Raw genomic sequence first — 19915 nt, forward strand, 5'->3', positions numbered from 1 at the left:
TAAGCAACAAGTTCTCCAGCGGTCTTCCCGCCCTAGCCTGACGAGGCAAAGGTTTTCTTACCTGGCGACAGAGAAATCTCCCAAGCAGAGCTCAGCTTTGTCAGAGCCCTAGGTGTGACCTGAGCAGTGGGCAAGGGAGCGGTGTGCAGGCTGGGTTGTTTTTATCAGGGTACCCTGAAACTCCTCACTTTCCTCGGGAACTTTCTGTGCTAGCACCCAGTGACGGGCGGTTGGGAGGCAGATCCAGGAACCACCCTCTATATAGCAGGGCAGTTGGGCAGGCATTGGTAACCTCGCTCATTCATTAGAATCACGTAATAACTCAAAAGGAAACGTTTCTCTCGGAGTGAGGGCGTTTGCGTAAATCTATAGGTTTTTCAACATCGATGCCAGTTGCTTTGTCTTCTGTAGTCGCCAAGGTGGTTGAGAGTTTAAGCTTGCGGATATTGCAAAGGGTTATTAGATTCATAAGTCACACCAAGTGGTGGGCGATCCACTGAGCAAAGCCGAACTTCTCACATGATGACTTCAAACAAGACACATTACCTTCCAGCATCTGTTGGGGAGACGGGATTTTAAGACACTTGAGTCTCCAGGACAGCAAAGGCACAATGGTGAGTAGCAATAAACCCTGCATTATAATTGAAAAAATTTTGACATGTTGCTTAACAACGGGCATATCACAGCTCTTCCAAGCATTTCACACGCCAAAGAACAGCAGCTACTCAGGCCAGGAGAATCGGGTTTTTACATAGTGCAACTTTAATTGGATTCATTTGAGATTTAACACAGCAATGTGGAACTGCGTGGAACAAACTTGGAGCTGGAGGGGGTGTGTGTGTGTGTGTGTTATATTGGCTGTTCAAGGCTGATGCTTCTCTCTCAGCCTTCCTGCATTCCATTCTTTGCCTCTATGTGTGTGGTGTATGAGCATATTCTATGATTTATATATGAACATGTAATTGACATTCGCAAGGGGGTTAATTTCCATCTAAAACAATAATGCTATTAGAGGTTGGGGTAGGGGTGGAGTGGGGGTAAGGATGGGGTAGAGACTGGGAGTTTGGGTGCAAATGGGGGTGGGGTTGGTGGGAGAGAAATAAGTCAGAAGTACATATCTCCGGTAATGAAATGGGTAATCCTCTCATAGAAGAAAAGGGTCTCATCAACATGTGATCAACTATTAACAGGATGGCTTTGGCAAAGCCATCCGCACGTGACAAAACGTAAGGAAGTGGAAGAAATTGTCTAGAGCAATATCAAGTACCACTTAATTAGAGATTTTTTTAGTCTTTTCTTCCTGCTGCGCCGGGTGTGTAATCCGGGCGATCGGAGTCCATTCAGCACCTTGGACAGAGCCAACGGATTTGTCCGAGGTCGTGGTGCTCCAGGTAGCCGTCCTGTCCCCGCAGTAAAGCCAGCCCTGTGTCGCCCTTAAGAAGCGTCTTTTCTAAGGTTCGGCTCACACTGAGATCTGGGCTGAAGAATCAGATTTTGGAGCGGAGGGTTTGGAAAGCGAGCCCCAGTTTGGTCCCCTCATTGAGCTCGCTGAAGTTGGCTTCCTAGCGGTGTAGGCTGGAATAGACTCTTGGCAAGCTCCGGGTTGGTATACTGGGTTAACTTTGGGAAATGCAAGTGTTTATCTCCAGGATCTAGCCACCGGGGTGGTGTAAGCCGCAAAGAAGGTAAGCACCGGGGCGGGGATCCCCCCTGAAATCCCAAATCTTGAGCTATTTTGATACTAGATCTTCCCAAGAGGACGTGTAGTGGAGGGGAGGAGGTAGAAAGAAAGCGTGAGAGGGGGGGTTGTTTCTTGGTATTTTCCTAGTTTGAATTGCCCTAGGTGAGAGCCTAGGGGTAAAGAGAGAGAAGAAGAAAAATGCTCAGTCTTCATGCGGATATAATGAGTTTAGTTAACTTGGACCTGCAAATGTCTGATTCAAATGTAAGATTTCTCTCTTTTTCCCCTTCACCTCCCTCTTTTCCGTTCTCTTTTCTGGTGTGTGTGTGTGTGTGTGTGTGTGTGTGTGTGTGTGTGTGTACAGTAGACTCATTATTAATTATGAAGCTTTTACACAACATTCGATTTCCTAAATTTTGACTTTGTACCATTTAGAATGAGGTGGTGTGCGGCGAGGAAAAGGGAGGTGGAGGTTGGGGAGAGGATAGGAGGTAACGTTAAATCCCCAACACAAAATGAATTAAGGTAATTTCAGCTTTTCTAGTGAGAAGGATTCATTCTCTCTGTATCCCTCCCTCTCTCCCCCTCCCTCCCTCCTTCTCGCCCCCCCTCCTTCCACCCCGCCCCTCCTCCTGCCTCCATCCCTTCCTCATTCTATCAATTTCCCTCCGTCGCCCTCACGCCTCGTTGGATGTTTCTGGGTTTTTTCTTCTTTTTTTCCCTCCCTCTCGCCCGAGTTTCGGCGCTGGCTTAGAGGGCTCCCGCTTTCTCAAGGGAAGGGTTGCCGCCGAGACCGCGCTCAGCTCCCCCGCCGGGCCGGATGCCTCACTGAGCCCAGGTCCGAGTCAGTCGGGGTAACTAAGGAAAGGGGGGGCTCTGCTTGGGAGAAGGTCCTTTCCGCACCGAAGAGCCAGGAAGCGGGCCGGGGGAGGGGACCTGGGCGGCTGGAGATGGTGAAGACCACTTCGCGCGGCGGCTAGACAGAGCCACCAATCAGCTAGGCGCACAGACCGCCCAACCACCCCGAGTTTGCTCCGGGAGGCGCGGGTGTAGGGACCGCCGGCTAGCCGCGGAGCCGCAGCCGCCGCCGCACGGGTGGGCCGAGGGGCGGGGTAGATCGAAGCTGCTTAGAGCCTCCCAGCCTTCCGTTCCACCTCCCCCGCCTCCGCCCTGAAGGGACCCGGAGCGGCCAGAGCGCGCAGCAGCGTTGTCCTCCTGTTTCTCCTCTGGGAGCCCAGGGACTTGCATGCTCCTCCACAGGGGCCACCATCCTCTCCACACTTCTGCGACCCTAGACCCACCCCCTTCCCGGGCCTTTTGTTCAAGCAGCGGAGCTTAGCCTGCTGACAGTTTTCGCCCCAGGGCTTGGGCGTTTTGGACTCCTCCTTCCGGGATCAGCCTTTCTTAATTAAGAGGCAAGGGCTTGGGGTGGGGGTGGGGGGAGCGTAGGGAAAAACCTATTTCCGAAACTCAGGACTCGACTGTTCTAGCAAGCGAAAGAAAGATCCCAACTCTACTCCGGTAGAAGGGATTCATAGGCAACGCGAAGATATTGTGGAGATTTAGAAAGAAAAAATAAAAAACAGGCACTAGGATCAGATGACGGAGATAGGCTGCTCCGCACACAAAGGGAGCGTAGGGCAGGGTTTACGGAGCAAGCCTGCAGCGAATGGGGCACAGATTGTTCCGAGATCCAGTCGTTTTCTCAGTCAGATCTACGCGAAGGGAGGGAAGAGGAGGGGCAGGGAGGGGAGGGAGGCGGGAGGGGCTGGGCTTGGGGGCGGGGGGATTTCTGATCAGTCTGATGCAATTCCAAGCGTGCTGCAAAGGAACTCCAAGGAGTCCGCATCACCATCGCCACCCACCCTTCCCAGATGGTGCTGTTTTAAATACGGATCTGCAAGGCTGAACGCAGAACTGGGAGATTTATTGCAAAATCCCGAGAAGGGGGGGGCACGGGGAATGGAGGGGCAGAATTTAAAGGTGCAACGCTTGCTTTTTCCCAATCAAGCGGCAAACGGTCGGATTTTTTTTTTTTCTGTCTCCCTGTCTCTGGATTCTAATTCACCAAGGAAGGGGTGTAAATATTGTGACATTTTGAGGCGGCTTGACGGATGAGGAAAAATCATCTGTCACTCTAAATTGCAGAGTTCCCTCTCTCCGCGAGATGCCTTGCTAGCGAATAGTCGCTGCTGCCTAATATAGTTGCTAGGGCTTCAAATGAATGCATCGTTAAGGGAATCTTATCCTTTTAGTCGACTTGCCAATTTATCTAACAGTCGAACCGAGAAAATTGTAGATTTCGCGTCTTTGGGCGACAAGGAGGGAAAATGCTTAACAGCCTAAGTCTTTTAACCTCGAGATCTTTAACAACTTAAACAAACCTCAAAAGTGTCACGTCATTCTCTCTCACGCGCGCGCACACACGTCCTCGACCTGTAAGATGAAATGGTTTCACCTAAAGAGTGCTGGAAATGAATGTCACTTTAAGAATGGTGCACCTGGTAGTCACTATTTCTGTATATTTACATAGAGCTCCTCAGCACGAAGGCAAGACGTTTCAATGGTCCCGTTTGGAATCAAACAGAATATTAGGTGATAAAGAGGCGAGGAGAAGAAAGGGGGGAGGGGATATTTTTAACCTTAAAAAATTAACAGTAACCTAGCAGACTTTTGTACCCCCTGGTCTTGCATATTAATATTTGTGTATGAGGTTTTAGCTTGGTCTAGCTCCCCCAATGGAATATATCAGTATTAATTCAGATGAAAATATATTCACTGCCTGTAGCTTTTTCAGTGTCCCTGATAGTAAGACCTACAACACAAAAATTTTTGTAGGATAGAAGAGAACATCTGAAAGGGCTTCGCAAAGTGGGAAGCAAACCATAAGTGGCAGGTATCACTATGACATTCTCTTTGCATACAGTATTTTCATTCAATTGAACCAGAGTATTAGCTGTTTTTAAACATCATCTAATCTGTATGGTCAAGGCAGTAAATGGGGATTTTAAAAACAAGTTTTTGTTGGCTTACAAAATATCATTTGTAAATTGGAAAGATGACCTTTAAAAGATCTAAAATCAACATACACAAGCTTCTTCATTCATTTGCCAGACTCTTTCCCTATCAAATCTCTAATCTAAATTCTTAATAAGAGGGGACGCTAGTGAATTCAGTTTCTTTCCTTTTCCTGGCCTGTCCTCTAGGGGAAATTTTAGTAAGAAACAACATTCCAAAATCAGGCAATGGGAGAGGCAAGGACCTGTGACCACAGAATAGACAATCAGCCACAAAACCCAACACATGAAAATGAGAAAAGGTCAGCATTGAGGCATGACTTATAAAGGATTTTTATTTTTAATTCTGTGATTTGGGGACCAGGCTCCAACTTGCTCAAAGAACATTCACTTGATCAAGTTGCTTACAATCTGTCAGTTAAAATGATGTCTAACTGAACATATTTTTTTATAAAATATACTTCTACCAAATGCCAGTTAAGCTAATCTTTGCTTTTAATTAGGAGAAACTAATCCAACCATTTAAATGATTTTAACGAATATGAACTGATAGCATCTGATTTTTAAATTCTGCTTAAAACTAAATTCGTTCTGAAAAAGCACTGACTTGCCAGAAAAATATCTATTTTTATAGCTTTCTTTTCACTCTGTGGATAATTTAATGAGTTGCCTATTTTAATTTTACAACTGCTACCTCAGAAGTATCTCAAATTATCTTTCTTTGGCTGATATCTTTCTCTGCTGAACTGCTATTGCTGTGTGTGTGTATGTATGTGTGTGTGTATGGGCATGTTTGTCTCTGTGTGTTTTGTAGTGAATTTAACAAGCAGTGAGTCTCTTAAATATACATGCCATAATCTATGTAAAGAACAGTGAGTGGTACTTAATAAATAAAAGTAACTATGAACACTAGTGCGAGCTTACCATTTATTGAATCCTATGGAAATGGAGAGGGGGGATGACTTAACGGGGAGAAAGATTAAACAATAAGAAGAAAATTTTCTCCTTGCTTTAGCTTAAGAGTGACCACAATTTTAAAAATATGAAATCTTTCTTCTTTTACTTTGGAAGTTAAAGCTACTGCTCTAACAAGTGTTTCTTGAGAAAGATACACATGTTCCATAAAGACTAATACCCCCAAATTCCACAGTGCAAAGATCAAAATGTTAAATTCTTTCTTCCTGCCTCTATGCTCAATTTGCAATTTCTAGAGTGTTCATTCTGAGTTTTTAAAAATTCAGATGGATTTTTTTCTATCCTTCTAGCTTTCTAAAGAGGTTCTAAAAGAATTCCACTATAATGCAGATTTTATTTGTATTTCCTAGAAATAGTAGTTTATACGTATATAGTGCTTTGAAAGCTCTTGATAGGTTTCCTTATTTGATCTCTTCAGCAATCCTTGGAGCAGGAATTACCAGTCATCTCTTATAGATGAGGAAACTCAGGTTCAGAGTTATCTAAGAATGTATTGCCAGGAAGAGGTGAAGACTGACTCAGAATCTATTTCTTCAAATTTCAAGGACTATGCTTGTTCCTCTCCAGACCATAATGTGTCAAATCTAAGGGGATTGTAGGAATTATTTCCTCCTATTCTGATTTCTTTAATTAAAAAAAAAAAAAAAAAAAATCTACAAATAGTTTCCAAAATTTTGCAGGCCTAATGAAAAGTTTTTACCAGCCTATGACCATCTCTTCCTAAGCCTTCTTTCACTCTCCCACACTTACATACTCAACGAATCTTCCTGAAGCTTACACACCATCTAAGGTACAGTCACTAATTCCCTCCCAAAACAACACAGAAAATAGGAAGAGCCAAAGCCAAGAAGCATTTTACTTTTACTTGTGAGTCATAAAATCTGAGGGCTGGGAAGGTTCTCAAAGGTCACTTGGTCCGGCCGATATCTGATGCATGAATTTATGCTGGCTTGTTTTCCTTCAACCTTCTGGAATTTCATCCTGGTCTTGGATGCCTGGAATCTTGCTTATCTTTGTAGATATTCTGATGCTTATGGGGATCATAAGCTTGACTGGACATTTCCCACTTGGCCTAAGAGATATACCTTCTATAGATTCTAACATTCATAATATTATTCTAAAAGCGTTAATTGACAACTATTATGTGCCAGGAACTGAGCTGGAGTCTGGAGATTCAACAATGAGCAAGACTGAGTGGGACCTATCTTGATAGAGCTTATCACTTAGAGACATGACTGGTCCTTTAATGTGCTCTGTTCCACAGAAGGGGACAGACTTCTGGATTCTTACCTTTTTCAAGAGAACACAGTGAACCATATTAAAAGCCCGAGTTCAAGCTTTACTCCCAACTAGTTGTCAATAGCTGGAAAAATCAATTAGTTCCTCTAGATCTCTATTTCCTCACACATTTAAAAAAAAAAAAAAAGGGACATTCTCAGAATAAATTCTAAATTTCACTTTAGCTCCAAATTTGGGTGATATGATGGATAACTATTACTTGGTGAACTGTAGGGACTAAGTCACTCTAGCCTTTGATGATTTACAATTTTGCGTGCCATCAGTTTCTAACTTGTTATTTAAATACGTTATGAAAAATCAAAGCAGCTTTTCTGAATTCAACATAGAAAGGATCTACATATTGAACCTATTGTTTTCTGAGAAATGATGACTTGGAAAGCTTAATTTGAACAATAATCTCAGACTTCTGCAGATTATTTTTTGAAGGGATAGGATGATGAGAGACTCACTATCGCATGCTTATTCGTACAAGCAGAAGTTCTAATTTCTCAGGTCATTTTCTTTTAAAATCAAAGATATAACATCCTGAAATCGTCTAGGCCTCATGAATAATGCATTATGTACACATGATAACAAATAATTAAATGGACCCACCAAGAGAAACATGAAAGGGAGCTGGTAGCCCAAGGATTGCAGAAGGTGTGTGGGCATTTTGACATCCAGGAAATGCTATAGATCTGTCCTTAGCTAACTCAGCCTGGTGGAGATAATTAAGAAAAAATGTGGGTGTAGAAAGGCTGCAAGCCATTCCCTAGGATTGGCTAGATTGCTGCAGTAGTTCAAAAACAATTGGCACAGCCACCCACACTGGACATGATTGCCCTTTGATGAGGCATCTATTGACTTTTATAAAGATGCCATATTTAAAATAACTTCTGATGCACCAGGGATGACAGACATCATTCTTGAATTCTATTTTAGACAAATGGCAAAATATATTTTTAAGTATTAATTTAAAAATTAAAAAACCTTTAAAACCTAGTTTTAAAAAAAACCCCAGCAGTTTAGCAGCATGTGACCTCTGAATTTAACAGTTCAGTCTGAAGGTAGGCAAAACATGTGTCCTGTATGAGACATTTTGTCCATTTGTGAGCATCTTTTGGACCACCACAGGAGATAGAATGTACTTTGTTAATTTTTAACCTCTGAGTGAATGCTAAATGCACTCAAAAATATTCGCACACTGGGAAAGGGAAATCCAATCAATTGCACTAAAGAGCGGAAGAAAATGCTCTGAGATCTTTGTGCCCAGAGTGAATGTTATGATGTCATGGGATCTAGAAATTCCTTCAGAACATGCTAAATCAAAACCAGAAGGAACTGATTTACCTCCAGCTTCAAGGAAAACATCAACTACTTAATATCTCTAGGTAATAAGGTGACTGTAGAAAGAAATACCCAAATTGGGTGATGGTAGAAAGACTCCATAAATATCTAAAGCCTTTGGAATAGGATACTGCAGGGTTAGTGAATACAAAAGAGGGACTATGAAGAAAATTGAGCGAAAAAATAAAAATGGAAATCAAAATCTGGTTAGTATTTACACAGGGGTTTTTGAATCAGAGTCCTTCCTGTGAGTATTTCTCAAAGGCCATTTGCCCATTGAGACTGATCTCTACTGCCCATGCTCATTACTGTTCTGGTTACTTTGGTAGGAAAAAAAAAGGTTTCTTCTGCTTTTACCTTCCTCCTCCAGTAAGGCTTCTTTCTCCCCAACAACTTCCATAATCAATGCTTAAGAATGGCCTTGTTATTTTTTCTCCTTGGAATATGTTGAATTAAAATGGACTTTGTAACCACTTTTTTGCTATGCACTCCACTCTTTTAGCAGTCTGGTCATGCCTATGTACCCTTCTCAGAATAATACTTCTAAAGGAATAAGATAAACAAACTACAAGATTACAAAAGAAGCCAGTTACACTGAAATACAGTTATAAAAACATTATATTCTGTGATTTAGTAATTTAGTGCTTTTTTAATGTACTAAATAAGATCTAACAGTAAGGTAAACACTATCATTTTCAAGTAGTGATAAGCATCAGTGTATTTAAGATATCTGTAATGACTGACATGTGACATAAAAGTGTCTGACTTTTATTGGTGACAAAATCTGCAAATGCTACTCTGTAGCATTTCCCAAACCTATTTAAAAACAGAGCACTTGGGCTGGGGCACTTAATAACAGTGCAGATTCAGAAATGTTAATTTAGTCTCCTGCTACCTTTCAGTATTAGCCATTGAATTTTCCTTCTAAGGCAAAAGGAAACTGGCATTTGAATAAAACTTTTAAAATTCACTTTTTCCATTAAACAAGTTGCCAAGTGAAGAAAGAACCAACTGATGAGATGGCTAGGGTATAATAAACATGTTTGTATGGACTGAGCTTGCTATTACTCCAAAGTTTATCCCTGATACCACCAGCGCCAACCCACTGCCCTAGAAATCCATCACTCCATTGAAAAAGAGAGAAGTTCAGATTCTGGTCACTAACTCAATGAGCATTGCATTAGATACCTGATGTGACTTCACTAACCTCAATAGACTATAAAGATTTCATTTTTGTCATCATTATACTATGGCAAAGTATAAGCAAATTATCATGGAATGAGATAACATTTATTTTGCATTTGTCCAGCACTAAGTTTTTGCTTTGCATTTGACATATATTATTTAACCCTCAAAGCAACTCTCTGACATAGATTATATTCTAACTGTATAAATAAGAAAACTGGAGCTCAGAGAGTTTAAGTAATTTACCCAAAATTATATAGCAAATTTTAATTAGAAAAGCTAAATTTAAACCTAAAGTTTTCTAGTTCCAAAGTCCATTATAAAATAGTGTCTCTGTAATAGCTTCCACCCAGATTTGATCTGGGTCTCTCATTTTCAGGGTTGCACATACATCTTCTTAAGAGATCTTCACCATAGCCATCTGAGATAGCTAAGAATCTCAAAATTAGTTGCCACAAGTGCTGCTTTAGAATTACGTTGAATCTTTCCTAACGAATAAAAGACTTCTGAACCATTAATTGTCACCTAGCCCTTTTGAAGCCTTGTTTTCATAATCACAAAATTGAGAGAGTGACAATACTTAACATGTTTTGTGAGGATCAAATAAATTAATAATAAAATCTAACTTTATTGAGTTCACTATGGTAAACATTTTACATTTTCATAGTTAATTGAATTCTCATAGCAATCTTTCTAGGCAGAGATTATTGTTATTCCTATTTTAAAGATGAAGAAACTGAAGTAGCAGTTAATTAGTTATCTTAAATTAGCAGAGCAAAAAGTGGCAAAACTTGACTCGAACCCAGGTCTGTCTAATTGCAAAGCCTATTTTTGTAATCAGTAAACTAATCTGTAAATCCCTGTGCAATCTTTGCTTTTTTTTTTTTTTTTTTTAGTAATTGTTGTCATGTATAAAACACTAGTAGGAAAGAGAATTGTCCAGAAATAAGTATATAGTCACTGGACAGAAAGATTAGTATCTAGAACTCTTCACCTACATGTTCTTCCTTCTGCTTAATTTAGTTTATTAATCCAATGAATCAGGGGTCCCCAAACCCCAGTCCATGGACAGGTTGGGTCGGTGGCCTGTTAGGAACCAGGCCGCACAGCAGGAGGTGGGCAGTGGGCAAGCAAGTGAAGCTTCATCTGTATTTGCAGCCACTACCCAGCACTAGCATCACTGCCTCAGCTTCACCTCAGATCATCAGGCATTAGATTCTCATAGGAGCACCGGTCCCTGGTGCCAAAAAGATTGGGGACTGCTGCAATGGGTGATGTCTAGCTCCTTTCTTAACTTGTTTTGGGCGGTTCCAAGTTAATTGACTTCTGAGAGTTATTGAGTAAGAAATGTTATAAATTGTTTAGATTAGGATTTAGTGTGTTTAGAAGCCATTTCATAAATTTGCCTTTTCAAACAGTTACTGGCTATATAGCACTGCAGATGCTGCTATGCGGAACGCCCTCTCCAAAAACACAGTGGATGACAAACCTCCAAAGCTAACATCTTGTTTACAGATATGGAGAAGAAGAGGATGGACAAGCACAATCTTAAACATAATTACAAGGCTTGCAGTCCCTGTTGGGGACTAAAATGTTTATTGGATTTCCTTGTGCAATTCAATGTTCTTCCTCCGAAGACTCCACTCCAAACTTGGAACTTCTCTGGAAATAGCATCTTATTTGGGAGAAGGCCAAGAATTGGTGTCTGGGTCCTTTGTGTCTTTGCACCAACTCAGAACTCAGAATACCAGCTCTAGAAACTAAGCTGGGAGATAGTCTGGGTAAGAAAGTTATACATCTACTTGGGCATCTTCTGATAAATTTCATCCGCCTTCCTCCTGGAAAGCAACTCCTAGAAAAATGTAGGTTTAAACAAGGGATTGGATGCATACTGGTAAGCCTTAGACAACACAAGTCAGTGGTCTTTGCTGAGCTGCCGAAGTCATGAAAGGAATCAAAGATGGGGGGCAGGGTCTATGGGGAGACCTCATCCTGCCTCCACTCTGATTTTTGCAGGAAGGATGGCCTGAACTCAATGTATTTGATATGGCTCCAAACCAGCCCAGTAGAAAAAGATGATTTTAGTGTATGAAAAAAGTCCACCTAAAGCCTTGTCAGAAGTAGCTACGTAATATAAAAGAGTATGAATCCTTACCTGGGTTCGAGGCTCTAACGTTAGGGGAAATCATTATATAAGCTCCAAGTTTAGTTTACCAGATGATACACATTTCCTGAAAGCATAGTTCACTGGTTTTCTAGTGCATTGAAATCACCTGAATCATCTGTTCTTTCTGAGCTAAGGTCTGCATGTACTGCCAGACTTGACAACCACGGCTCTCATTTTATTGATTGGGCAACTGAAGTGCACAGTAGTCTTGTACTTCACAGAGTGAAGATCTCTCAACTTATTCAACAAACATTTCTATGGAACTTATAGTACCTATTTGAACAAGCTTGGGCTACCGAAGTGACTTGTTACATGGCCAGAAAGTGACAGTTTAAACCGAGACCCAAATTTTCTTGATTACTATTGACTACTATATGGGCCTTAATATCATATTATATGATAATGATATTTTTTCTATTTTCCAGTAGTCAAAACATAAGAAAACAATGAGCAGTCTGCATTAGATTTTAATATTCTTGATTTTCAAAATAAGATATTTTGTATTTATCTTAGATTAACTACTAAAATATAAACATAATTAACAAAATGTTAGTAGCATGCTAATAAACATTAATTTCAAAATGGTAGGGAAGAACTAATTATATTTTAAACTTCTTCAAAACTCCATAGTTATTTTATAATTTTTGAGACACTAGCTAAGACAAGATGAATTGAAACCTCAAGTTTTCATTAATCCCTGTATTATCCCTCATGTTTTCAGTTACTTCATTTGGTCCTAGATTCTTACCTGAGATATGACATCAGCTTTATTTGGTTTTCAGTAAGAAAAGTCGCATAGCTCCCCACCCCACCTAGAAAAACAAAATGAAACAGAAAATTTACTTCCCTCAAAATGATCAAGAAATAAGGGGGGAATTTCTAAAATTAATTATATTTATTAAACTCTTTAGTCTGAAAAATATTATTAACTTTAGAATTAATTTAGAAATGTTTACTAATTTAAACTTTATATATTTTTAACACACATCATTGTTCAAAAAAAATACTCTTTAAGTCTTTCTTCATATAACATCCATATAATTCCACTTTTGTGATTAATTTCTATTACTAAATACTGTTCTGAGGCTGTGGTCTTATAAATATCAATCAACTGAAGGGTAAATAAATAAATGGAGGGCAAAATCACATAAATAAATGAGAATTACGAAAAACAATAACAAAAGTAATATAAAAAATGGTAATTAGTTAAGCGAATAGTCAAGAATACGTCAAACTATATATATTTGTTAGATAAATTGGCATGTAGTTTAGCATGATTCTCTTTTATGGAATTCAACTTATTTTTATTCAATTTAATTAGCTTTTGTGTGCAGATAAAATAGAAGGCAGTGGAAATTTGGCTTGCAAACTAGTTCTGAGATGATCAACATCTACAATCTAGTTGTAATGCCATAAAAATATGTTTATTACGTGAGAAAGAGAATTCAAGTTAGCATTCATTATAGACATAAAGCAATAAGCAATGCAAGTTAACTTAAAGTATTTATCCTTGGAACTTTTTTTAATTAAAAAAGGTCAGAAATACACGACATTTTTTAATTGTAAAAGTTAGAATATATGATAGTATTGGCTCGCTCTCCCCAAGGCCTCCAGAAAAATATGCCTATGAAATAAAAGATCCTTAGTGCTAAACTGCATTTGGGGAGGCATGAAATTTGGTAATAAAAAAATGAGAGATCTTCATTTTTCTAATTCAGCATGAGGGCTGCCCTGAGGAAAGCTGACTGTGGTCTGAATTTGCATCCCAGAAATATATTTAATTTGTGTGATGGAATCAACATCTGACTTCAAAATTTGATATCTAGCCATACACACACCCCTCCTCTCCCTCCCCCCGGATCATGACTACTGTCCAAGCAGAGAAAAATAAAAACTTTCCCCAACTTTTATACAGCAATGACTACAAAAACACTCATAAGGGGTCTCAGAATTTAAACGCATCTCTCTGTCCTCAGCTTTTACGAAACATCATATTTGCCCTCTCCATCTGCATGAACATTACCATTGCTTAGGTCCAGCTGGACTTACCACTCTTTGGTGCCCCGTGCTGGTAGACTAAAGTTTCAGAAGTACCTACTTACAGCAAACACTCTTAGTAGTCTTCTTTAGGTCACAGAGTCCCTTGACAATTTCTCAAAATGATATTATGAAAGGGAAGTAAATGTTCTTCCCTTCTACTTTATAGAGTTTCTTTATAGAGTGCTGATTTCATTTCGTGTCTGGCCTAATTTCCTCCTGACACTACCCGATGGATTTTGCAGTTACCACTGAATGCCCTAAACATGCCCTAAACAGACAACCGTGAGTAGTGGGAATAGTATTTCTGCTGATTCCATGCTCTTCAACTAGGCTGTAGAGAATTAGAAGGCCAAAATATTTAGTCACGTTGGATTTTGAGGTCATAAAGGAGATACCTGACAAGTGAAATAATCAGGTAAACTTAATTGTAGGTATCCTGCAGTTTAGCCTGATTCTCTTTTATGGACTTCAACTTAGTTTTGCTCTATTCTAATTAGGTTTTGTGTGCAGACAAAATGAAAAGAAATGGTTCAATGAAGGAAAAAATTCAAACTTCAAAAGTAGTGTGGTTTCATAGACCTTACCTTCTGAGGGAAATCACATCAAAATAAACACTCAAGAATGTGAAAGCAATGTCCCAATTTAACAGTTAAAGTTCCACAACTTGGGATATTAAATGGAGTACAGAAAAGAATCACTTATTCTTAGGCAATTTTATTAAGAGGAAAAGAAGTAAAATTAAATATCATAACCAATATGTTTCTTTTGAAAAATGCTTCCTCTAAAAACTAAGGAGAGAAGATATAACTTTCACATTAAGGCTCATCTTTTAATGAAACAACCACTACTGTCTCCATGTTGCAAGGGAAGAATTTGTCAATCTGATTGAATCTTCCATTTAGTTTTTCCCAACAGCTGTGTTCAGATAATTCATAACTCCCATGTTTCCTGAGCCCTGGATAATTTCACACACATGTCAAGTTTGGGGCTCCACATTTTCAGAAGAATATGGAGATCTTGGAGGAGGTCCAGGGTAGACCAAGGGAAATGATTAATGGGTTGGAAGTTGGAGTTTATGAAGAAAGGTTGTGAGATCTGATTTCTTGCTATGAGAAAAGCCCGAGTGGTGACTTAATAACACAAGGAGGTTAGTAAGCAGCTGTTCTCCATCTCCACTAAGGTTAAATGAAATGAAATAAGATATAAATTACAAGAACCAAAATATGTTACAAATGGGAACTTCCAAGCACTAGAATTGCTAGATTCTTAAAAAGGTCCCCAGAAAAAGGATGAGTAGTCTACTTACTTCTCTGGTCTGCAATGATAGGACTATAAGTAGTGAGGAAGATGAGATAGTCTTTTAAGATCTCTTCTGGACCTATCGTTTTTTAAGTCAAGCTAATCATATTCAGAAAACTATTTGCTTGAACTACATCTCATTTACTCCCTACCACTCTCTTCGCCCCCAGACCCCTATTCTTTGTCTATTTCTGTAAAACACTGCTAACCAATGATAGCTAGAACAGAGTCAACCAATAGTGGGCCCTCCCCAGCTGCTCCATGCCTCTCCAGCGTTGAGAATGTTTCTTGTCCTTCATTACCACCCCCTGGCCACTAGGGGCATGCTGATATTCACCTTTCTGTACACCACTCTTGGCGATGCAAAACAAAATAAAATTTCCTACCTTTCCATAATTCACAAGTGACCCAAATGGATTAAAGGGCAAATCTTATGTTCTAGAATTTTAGCACCTAAAGGGCCCAAATGTATTTTACTCACCTGTATCGCAGTCTATAGAGCAGTGTCTGGTAGTAGGTGCTCATCAAATTTTCATCATTTGAATGAGTATAACTATGAAAGTGGTAAAACGAAGGTAAATTGCCATTGAGAAAGTTGAGCTTCAGATGTTTCCAAATGAACTTGCATGCTAGAGAAATCTAAAGCCAGATCTTTGCTGCCACACATGCACTATTGAAGATTTTATTCCCATAATGCCTGTGCTATCTAGAGAACTTGAACAAGAGAGCCAGTTGCACATCTTGCCCAGGACCTTTGTCAAAAAGACCATGAAAGATGGGCACCATGTAGATCCAGAGTCACGTAAAAATAGGCCCAAATTTTAGTGCGATTCTTTAATGTGACTTTGGGAAGTTCAGCGATTTTATGTTTCCAAGTTATCTTATATACATTTCTAACTTTGCCCATGAAGAATACAAAATCTAGCAGTAAAAAATCTCTCACCTCAATAATCACATAGCCTAAATATAGTTGGTTCTCAAAAATAAGGTAATCTGCTCCTTACAATCTGATTTAATGTTCTGAAACCCTTTGGTATAAACTTGCTAATTCTTCTCATGGCTCTTCTCCCAGTAAAACCAACAAACACTACAGTCAGCTATCACTGTCAGCTCTAAATTTTGTCCTAAGTCCACGGTCCCATTCCTTTTAACCATGCTTATAGAAACGTTATGAGTAAACCAGTTATACTTTTTGAATGTTCTCAGAAAAATCTGGTAATGGGGAGGGTTAAAAGCTGATGACTTTCATGTGTTTGGGGGTTAGTCTCAGTTGTTTCATAATGGGTTTTGTGCTGTTTTTCTTGATCCAACTAAATATTATTCCCAGATGGGATCAGATTTTGACCTTATTCTACTCTCCTAATCTTGGCCCTTCTAACATTTTCTTTTTGTGGTTCGTTTCTTTTGCTTGTCACTAATGGCCATGCCTGGCTACACAATTCCTATGACAGCTGTTGACCAATTTGGACACATTTGAATATAGCATAGAGCTATCCTTGTTCATAAAAAGCTTACAGAGAAGGAATCCTCCTTATATTGTAATACCATCTAATGAATAAGAACATTATTTCTCCCTTGAGATTTTTCTCACGACAAGCCTTATTCAATAATTTGGAGGATTGTGAGTGACATAGCTCAATGCTGAATTGGGCCTTTGATGTCATCTAACATGAATTTAAAAACACCTTTGCCACTCTGCTCAGCAGAAAAGTTTTCTGTTCACTTATTTTCCCTACACTAATTACTCCAATTTTCAGCAGTTTTTGAGGTCAATTTATTTGATTCTAGACACTTTATTTTTTTTGCAAGGAAGACTGAAGGCAGGACTAACTAGGAAACTTAAATAAACATAATTAAACATAAAATCCTTATAGTGATACTAGAATTGACCTCAGCCAATTAAAATTATTAATAGAAAAATATGTCAGTGTCAAATCTGAGCCTACTGCCCCTGTTTCCACTAGGGTAATGAGGATAAGTTTATATTTCCTGACAAGAAGAGATGAGAATTCACATTTCTTCCTGACCTTTGTCTTTCTAGAACATTGGGTTAGCATAGTATTAGACCATACAAAAATAAATAAAGGCTAATTCAAAATTAATTTTTTTAAGCCCCACAGAAGTGAAAATAAAGAACATTTTCTTTTCAGGCAATGAGGCTTTTTCTCAGTATCACTCTTGATCACAGTAAGAAAACCATTTTGTAAAAAGTTTGATCTTAGACCTTTAACATCCTCTCTATATGCTACCTGAATTAAATTAAAAATCTTTTGAGAATTCTATGCAAGGCACTGGTCCAACTTTATTTCATCTAGGTTTCATTGTTTTTTAATGTGAGATGTACTGTTAAGTCAAGCAGACAAACGTTTTAAGTCTGATCTTTTATCATTTGGGTAACACTATAATCACAAATCAGAAAATTTGGAAGTGCTCAGAAGTGTCAAGAGATCTGATTCATCGGAAGTTTTATCTAAATTGGCATTTAATCTCTTTTTATTTCTAAACATTCCTGCTACTTCTGACTCCTCTATTTTTTTCCTCAGTAAAATTGCACTACACACTAGAAAGTAAAGATACAAACATTTATTTGTATAATGTCAAGGTAGAGTAGAAATAAGAAGATTGGCCGCATACACTATCAGAGTCTGAGAAATAAAAGCACTTTTTCCTTCAGCAGAAACGCTGCCCTGGTAATGTGAATTTAGCCGGTAGATTTGCCATCATTTCCAAGTGAAGAGCATTGAGAAGATTTCTAAGGTTCTTGAGATTCACCTGCTAGGTATTTTTCAGGAAGGAAGTAAATTACAAGCAAACTAAAAAACCTGGGGAAATAACTCATTTTCAAGCACATTTAAAGTTGGAAAGTATAAGTATTTTCTTATTTATAAAATTTTTAATTTATTTTTAAAGTTATTTATTTATTAATTTTATTTATTATTGCTTTGCAATATTAAAAGAAACTGTGTCTGAATTCAGCCTACACTCCTGGGACTCAATATAGAGGTTCTTTGAGGTGACCAAGTCCAGCTTCATGCCCTCTGTCTTATGCTTCTGGCTAGCCTGCATATTTCACATACATTAAATATTCCACAATAAACTTCACCATCTGTGCAGTAGGGTAGTTTGTATTGGTCATGTGTTCTGTCAAGTTGACAGAGGTGCAAAGCTAAATGTGTGACACTCTAAGAATATGCATATATTTGAATAATTTGACTATTCAGTCCAACAATTTGCAAAGATGCTCTGAATGATCACACATCCCGATAACACTTCCAAGGAACAGATAGCTAGGCTTATTTTGGGGTGAGGGAGACAGGGGTGTTTCTAGCTGGAGTTCCTGAGTTCATTGAAATCTCTTTGGCACTTAGCTGTGTGAACTTGGGCACATTATTTTGTGGCACTGAGCCTTGGGTTCTTCATTATAAAATGAAAATAATTTCTGTCACTAGTCTTTAGAAGCACTAAAACAGCTAGTAAAAGTGAATTCACTTTGTTAATTGTAAACTGAGAGGTAAACGGAACTGAGTATATAATGTTATTATTATATACTGAGTTCAACAGCACATTCTTGATAACCACAAGAAGGTCCAGGAAAGGAAACTGTTTATAAATCTTTCCCTTTCCTCAAATTAATGTTAGAGTGTTTAGGGAAATTCTTACAGCAACGAGTCTTAGCAATTATTAGGTCAAACCTCTTTGAGATTACAGAAAAATGCACATACACATAAAATTGCCTACCAAAATTGAGGGGGATAGGAGATTCCTCTGACACCAATTTATGCACCCCTCAGGAAAGAATGTTTCTTAAAGCGTGCCCTCAGATTTTCAGCACCCGAATTGCTGGAGGTGCTTGTTAAATGCTAATCCCTGGCCCCTGGCCCCACCCTGACTAAATCATCATTTCAGGGAGAGAAGTCTGCATTTTAACAGACACCCAGGTGATTTTTATGCTTGAAGCAGGTCCAATGACTCCAAGTTAAGTACTGCCGTCTTGCTCCTTGTTCTAAAATTTAAGGTCTGTCCTAGAGCGTACGAATCGGTCGAACTAATGTGAAGAAAATACAGCTTTAATGCAGGAACCTAGGTGAGACGGTTGACAGCGTTCGTCCAATGGCAAATTGAGAATTGTCCTCTGGACTCTAGCCACTTAAGTTCTCTCCAAGGGTCTTGGCTACCGGCAAATATGAACCGGAAAGGCTGTTTGCTCTTCTGCTGGGGCGGGGTGGGGGTGGGGGCCGCCTGAGGAAGATTAACTGAGCCAACAGTCCTCCCCCCAACCCCCATCCCCCGGTTAAAACAGAAGGCTTTTTATTTATCTTTGCTGCCAGGTTCATTATTAAAAGGGTCGGTTTACGTGTGTAAGTTTGCTAGGGAGGGAAGTGAAAACATCTGCAAAACCGTGCAATGCCTGGAACGGAACTCTTCTAATAAAAGATGTATCATTTTAAATGCGCTGAATTTTGATTCTGGTAATTCGTGCACTAGAGTGTCTATTTCGAGGCAGCGGAGGTATCATATGACAGCGCACGTCAAGGCATCGTGGAGCCCTCTCGTGGACTCCCACCCACTTTCCCATTCACCGCCGAGAGGGCTGCTCGCGCTGCCGCTCCCCCCGCGAGCTAGCATGAAATCTCCCTGCCTCTGCCGAGATCAAATGGAGCTCCTCGCTCAGGGGGTGCGAGTATTGCCTCCGCCATGCAATTTCCACTATCAATAATTTAACTTCTTTGCTGCAGAACAGAAGGAGTACAGACCAGGCACCAAAGACTCGCCCCCACCCCCCTTCTTTTTAACCAAAGGGAACGTGAAAAAATAATAATAGAGTCTGGGAGTTTTGGGGCCGAAGTCTTCCCCTGAGCAGCTGCCTTGATGTTTACTTTGACAAGTAGTGACTGAAAAGGTGGGTTTCTTTTCTTTCTCTTTCTT

The 19915-nt window shown here is 39.5% G+C and overlaps 1 protein-coding gene across 3 annotated transcripts in view; it reads left to right on the forward strand.

Annotated features, from left to right (window-relative positions):
- The first annotated feature begins 297 nt into the window (after positions 1-297).
- The window catches only part of BDNF (brain derived neurotrophic factor), a 53389-nt gene continuing 33771 nt past the window's right edge, over positions 298-19915 (forward strand). Inside the window, exon 1 of one of the 3 annotated variants that reach the window (XM_011362565.2) lies at positions 298-614. In XM_011362565.2, coding sequence (XP_011360867.1) covers positions 612-614 — 3 coding nt within the window. In that variant the 5' untranslated portion in view covers positions 298-611. Of the gene's footprint in view, positions 615-1357; positions 1686-19551; positions 19890-19915 lie in introns of those variants that run through there. The other 2 variants (XM_011362569.2, XM_011362568.1) reach the window with 2 other exon arrangements.

Source organism: Pteropus vampyrus, unplaced genomic scaffold, assembly GCF_000151845.1.
Source record: "Pteropus vampyrus isolate Shadow unplaced genomic scaffold, Pvam_2.0 Scaffold76, whole genome shotgun sequence".
NCBI classification, from domain to species: Eukaryota; Metazoa; Chordata; class Mammalia; order Chiroptera; family Pteropodidae; genus Pteropus; species Pteropus vampyrus.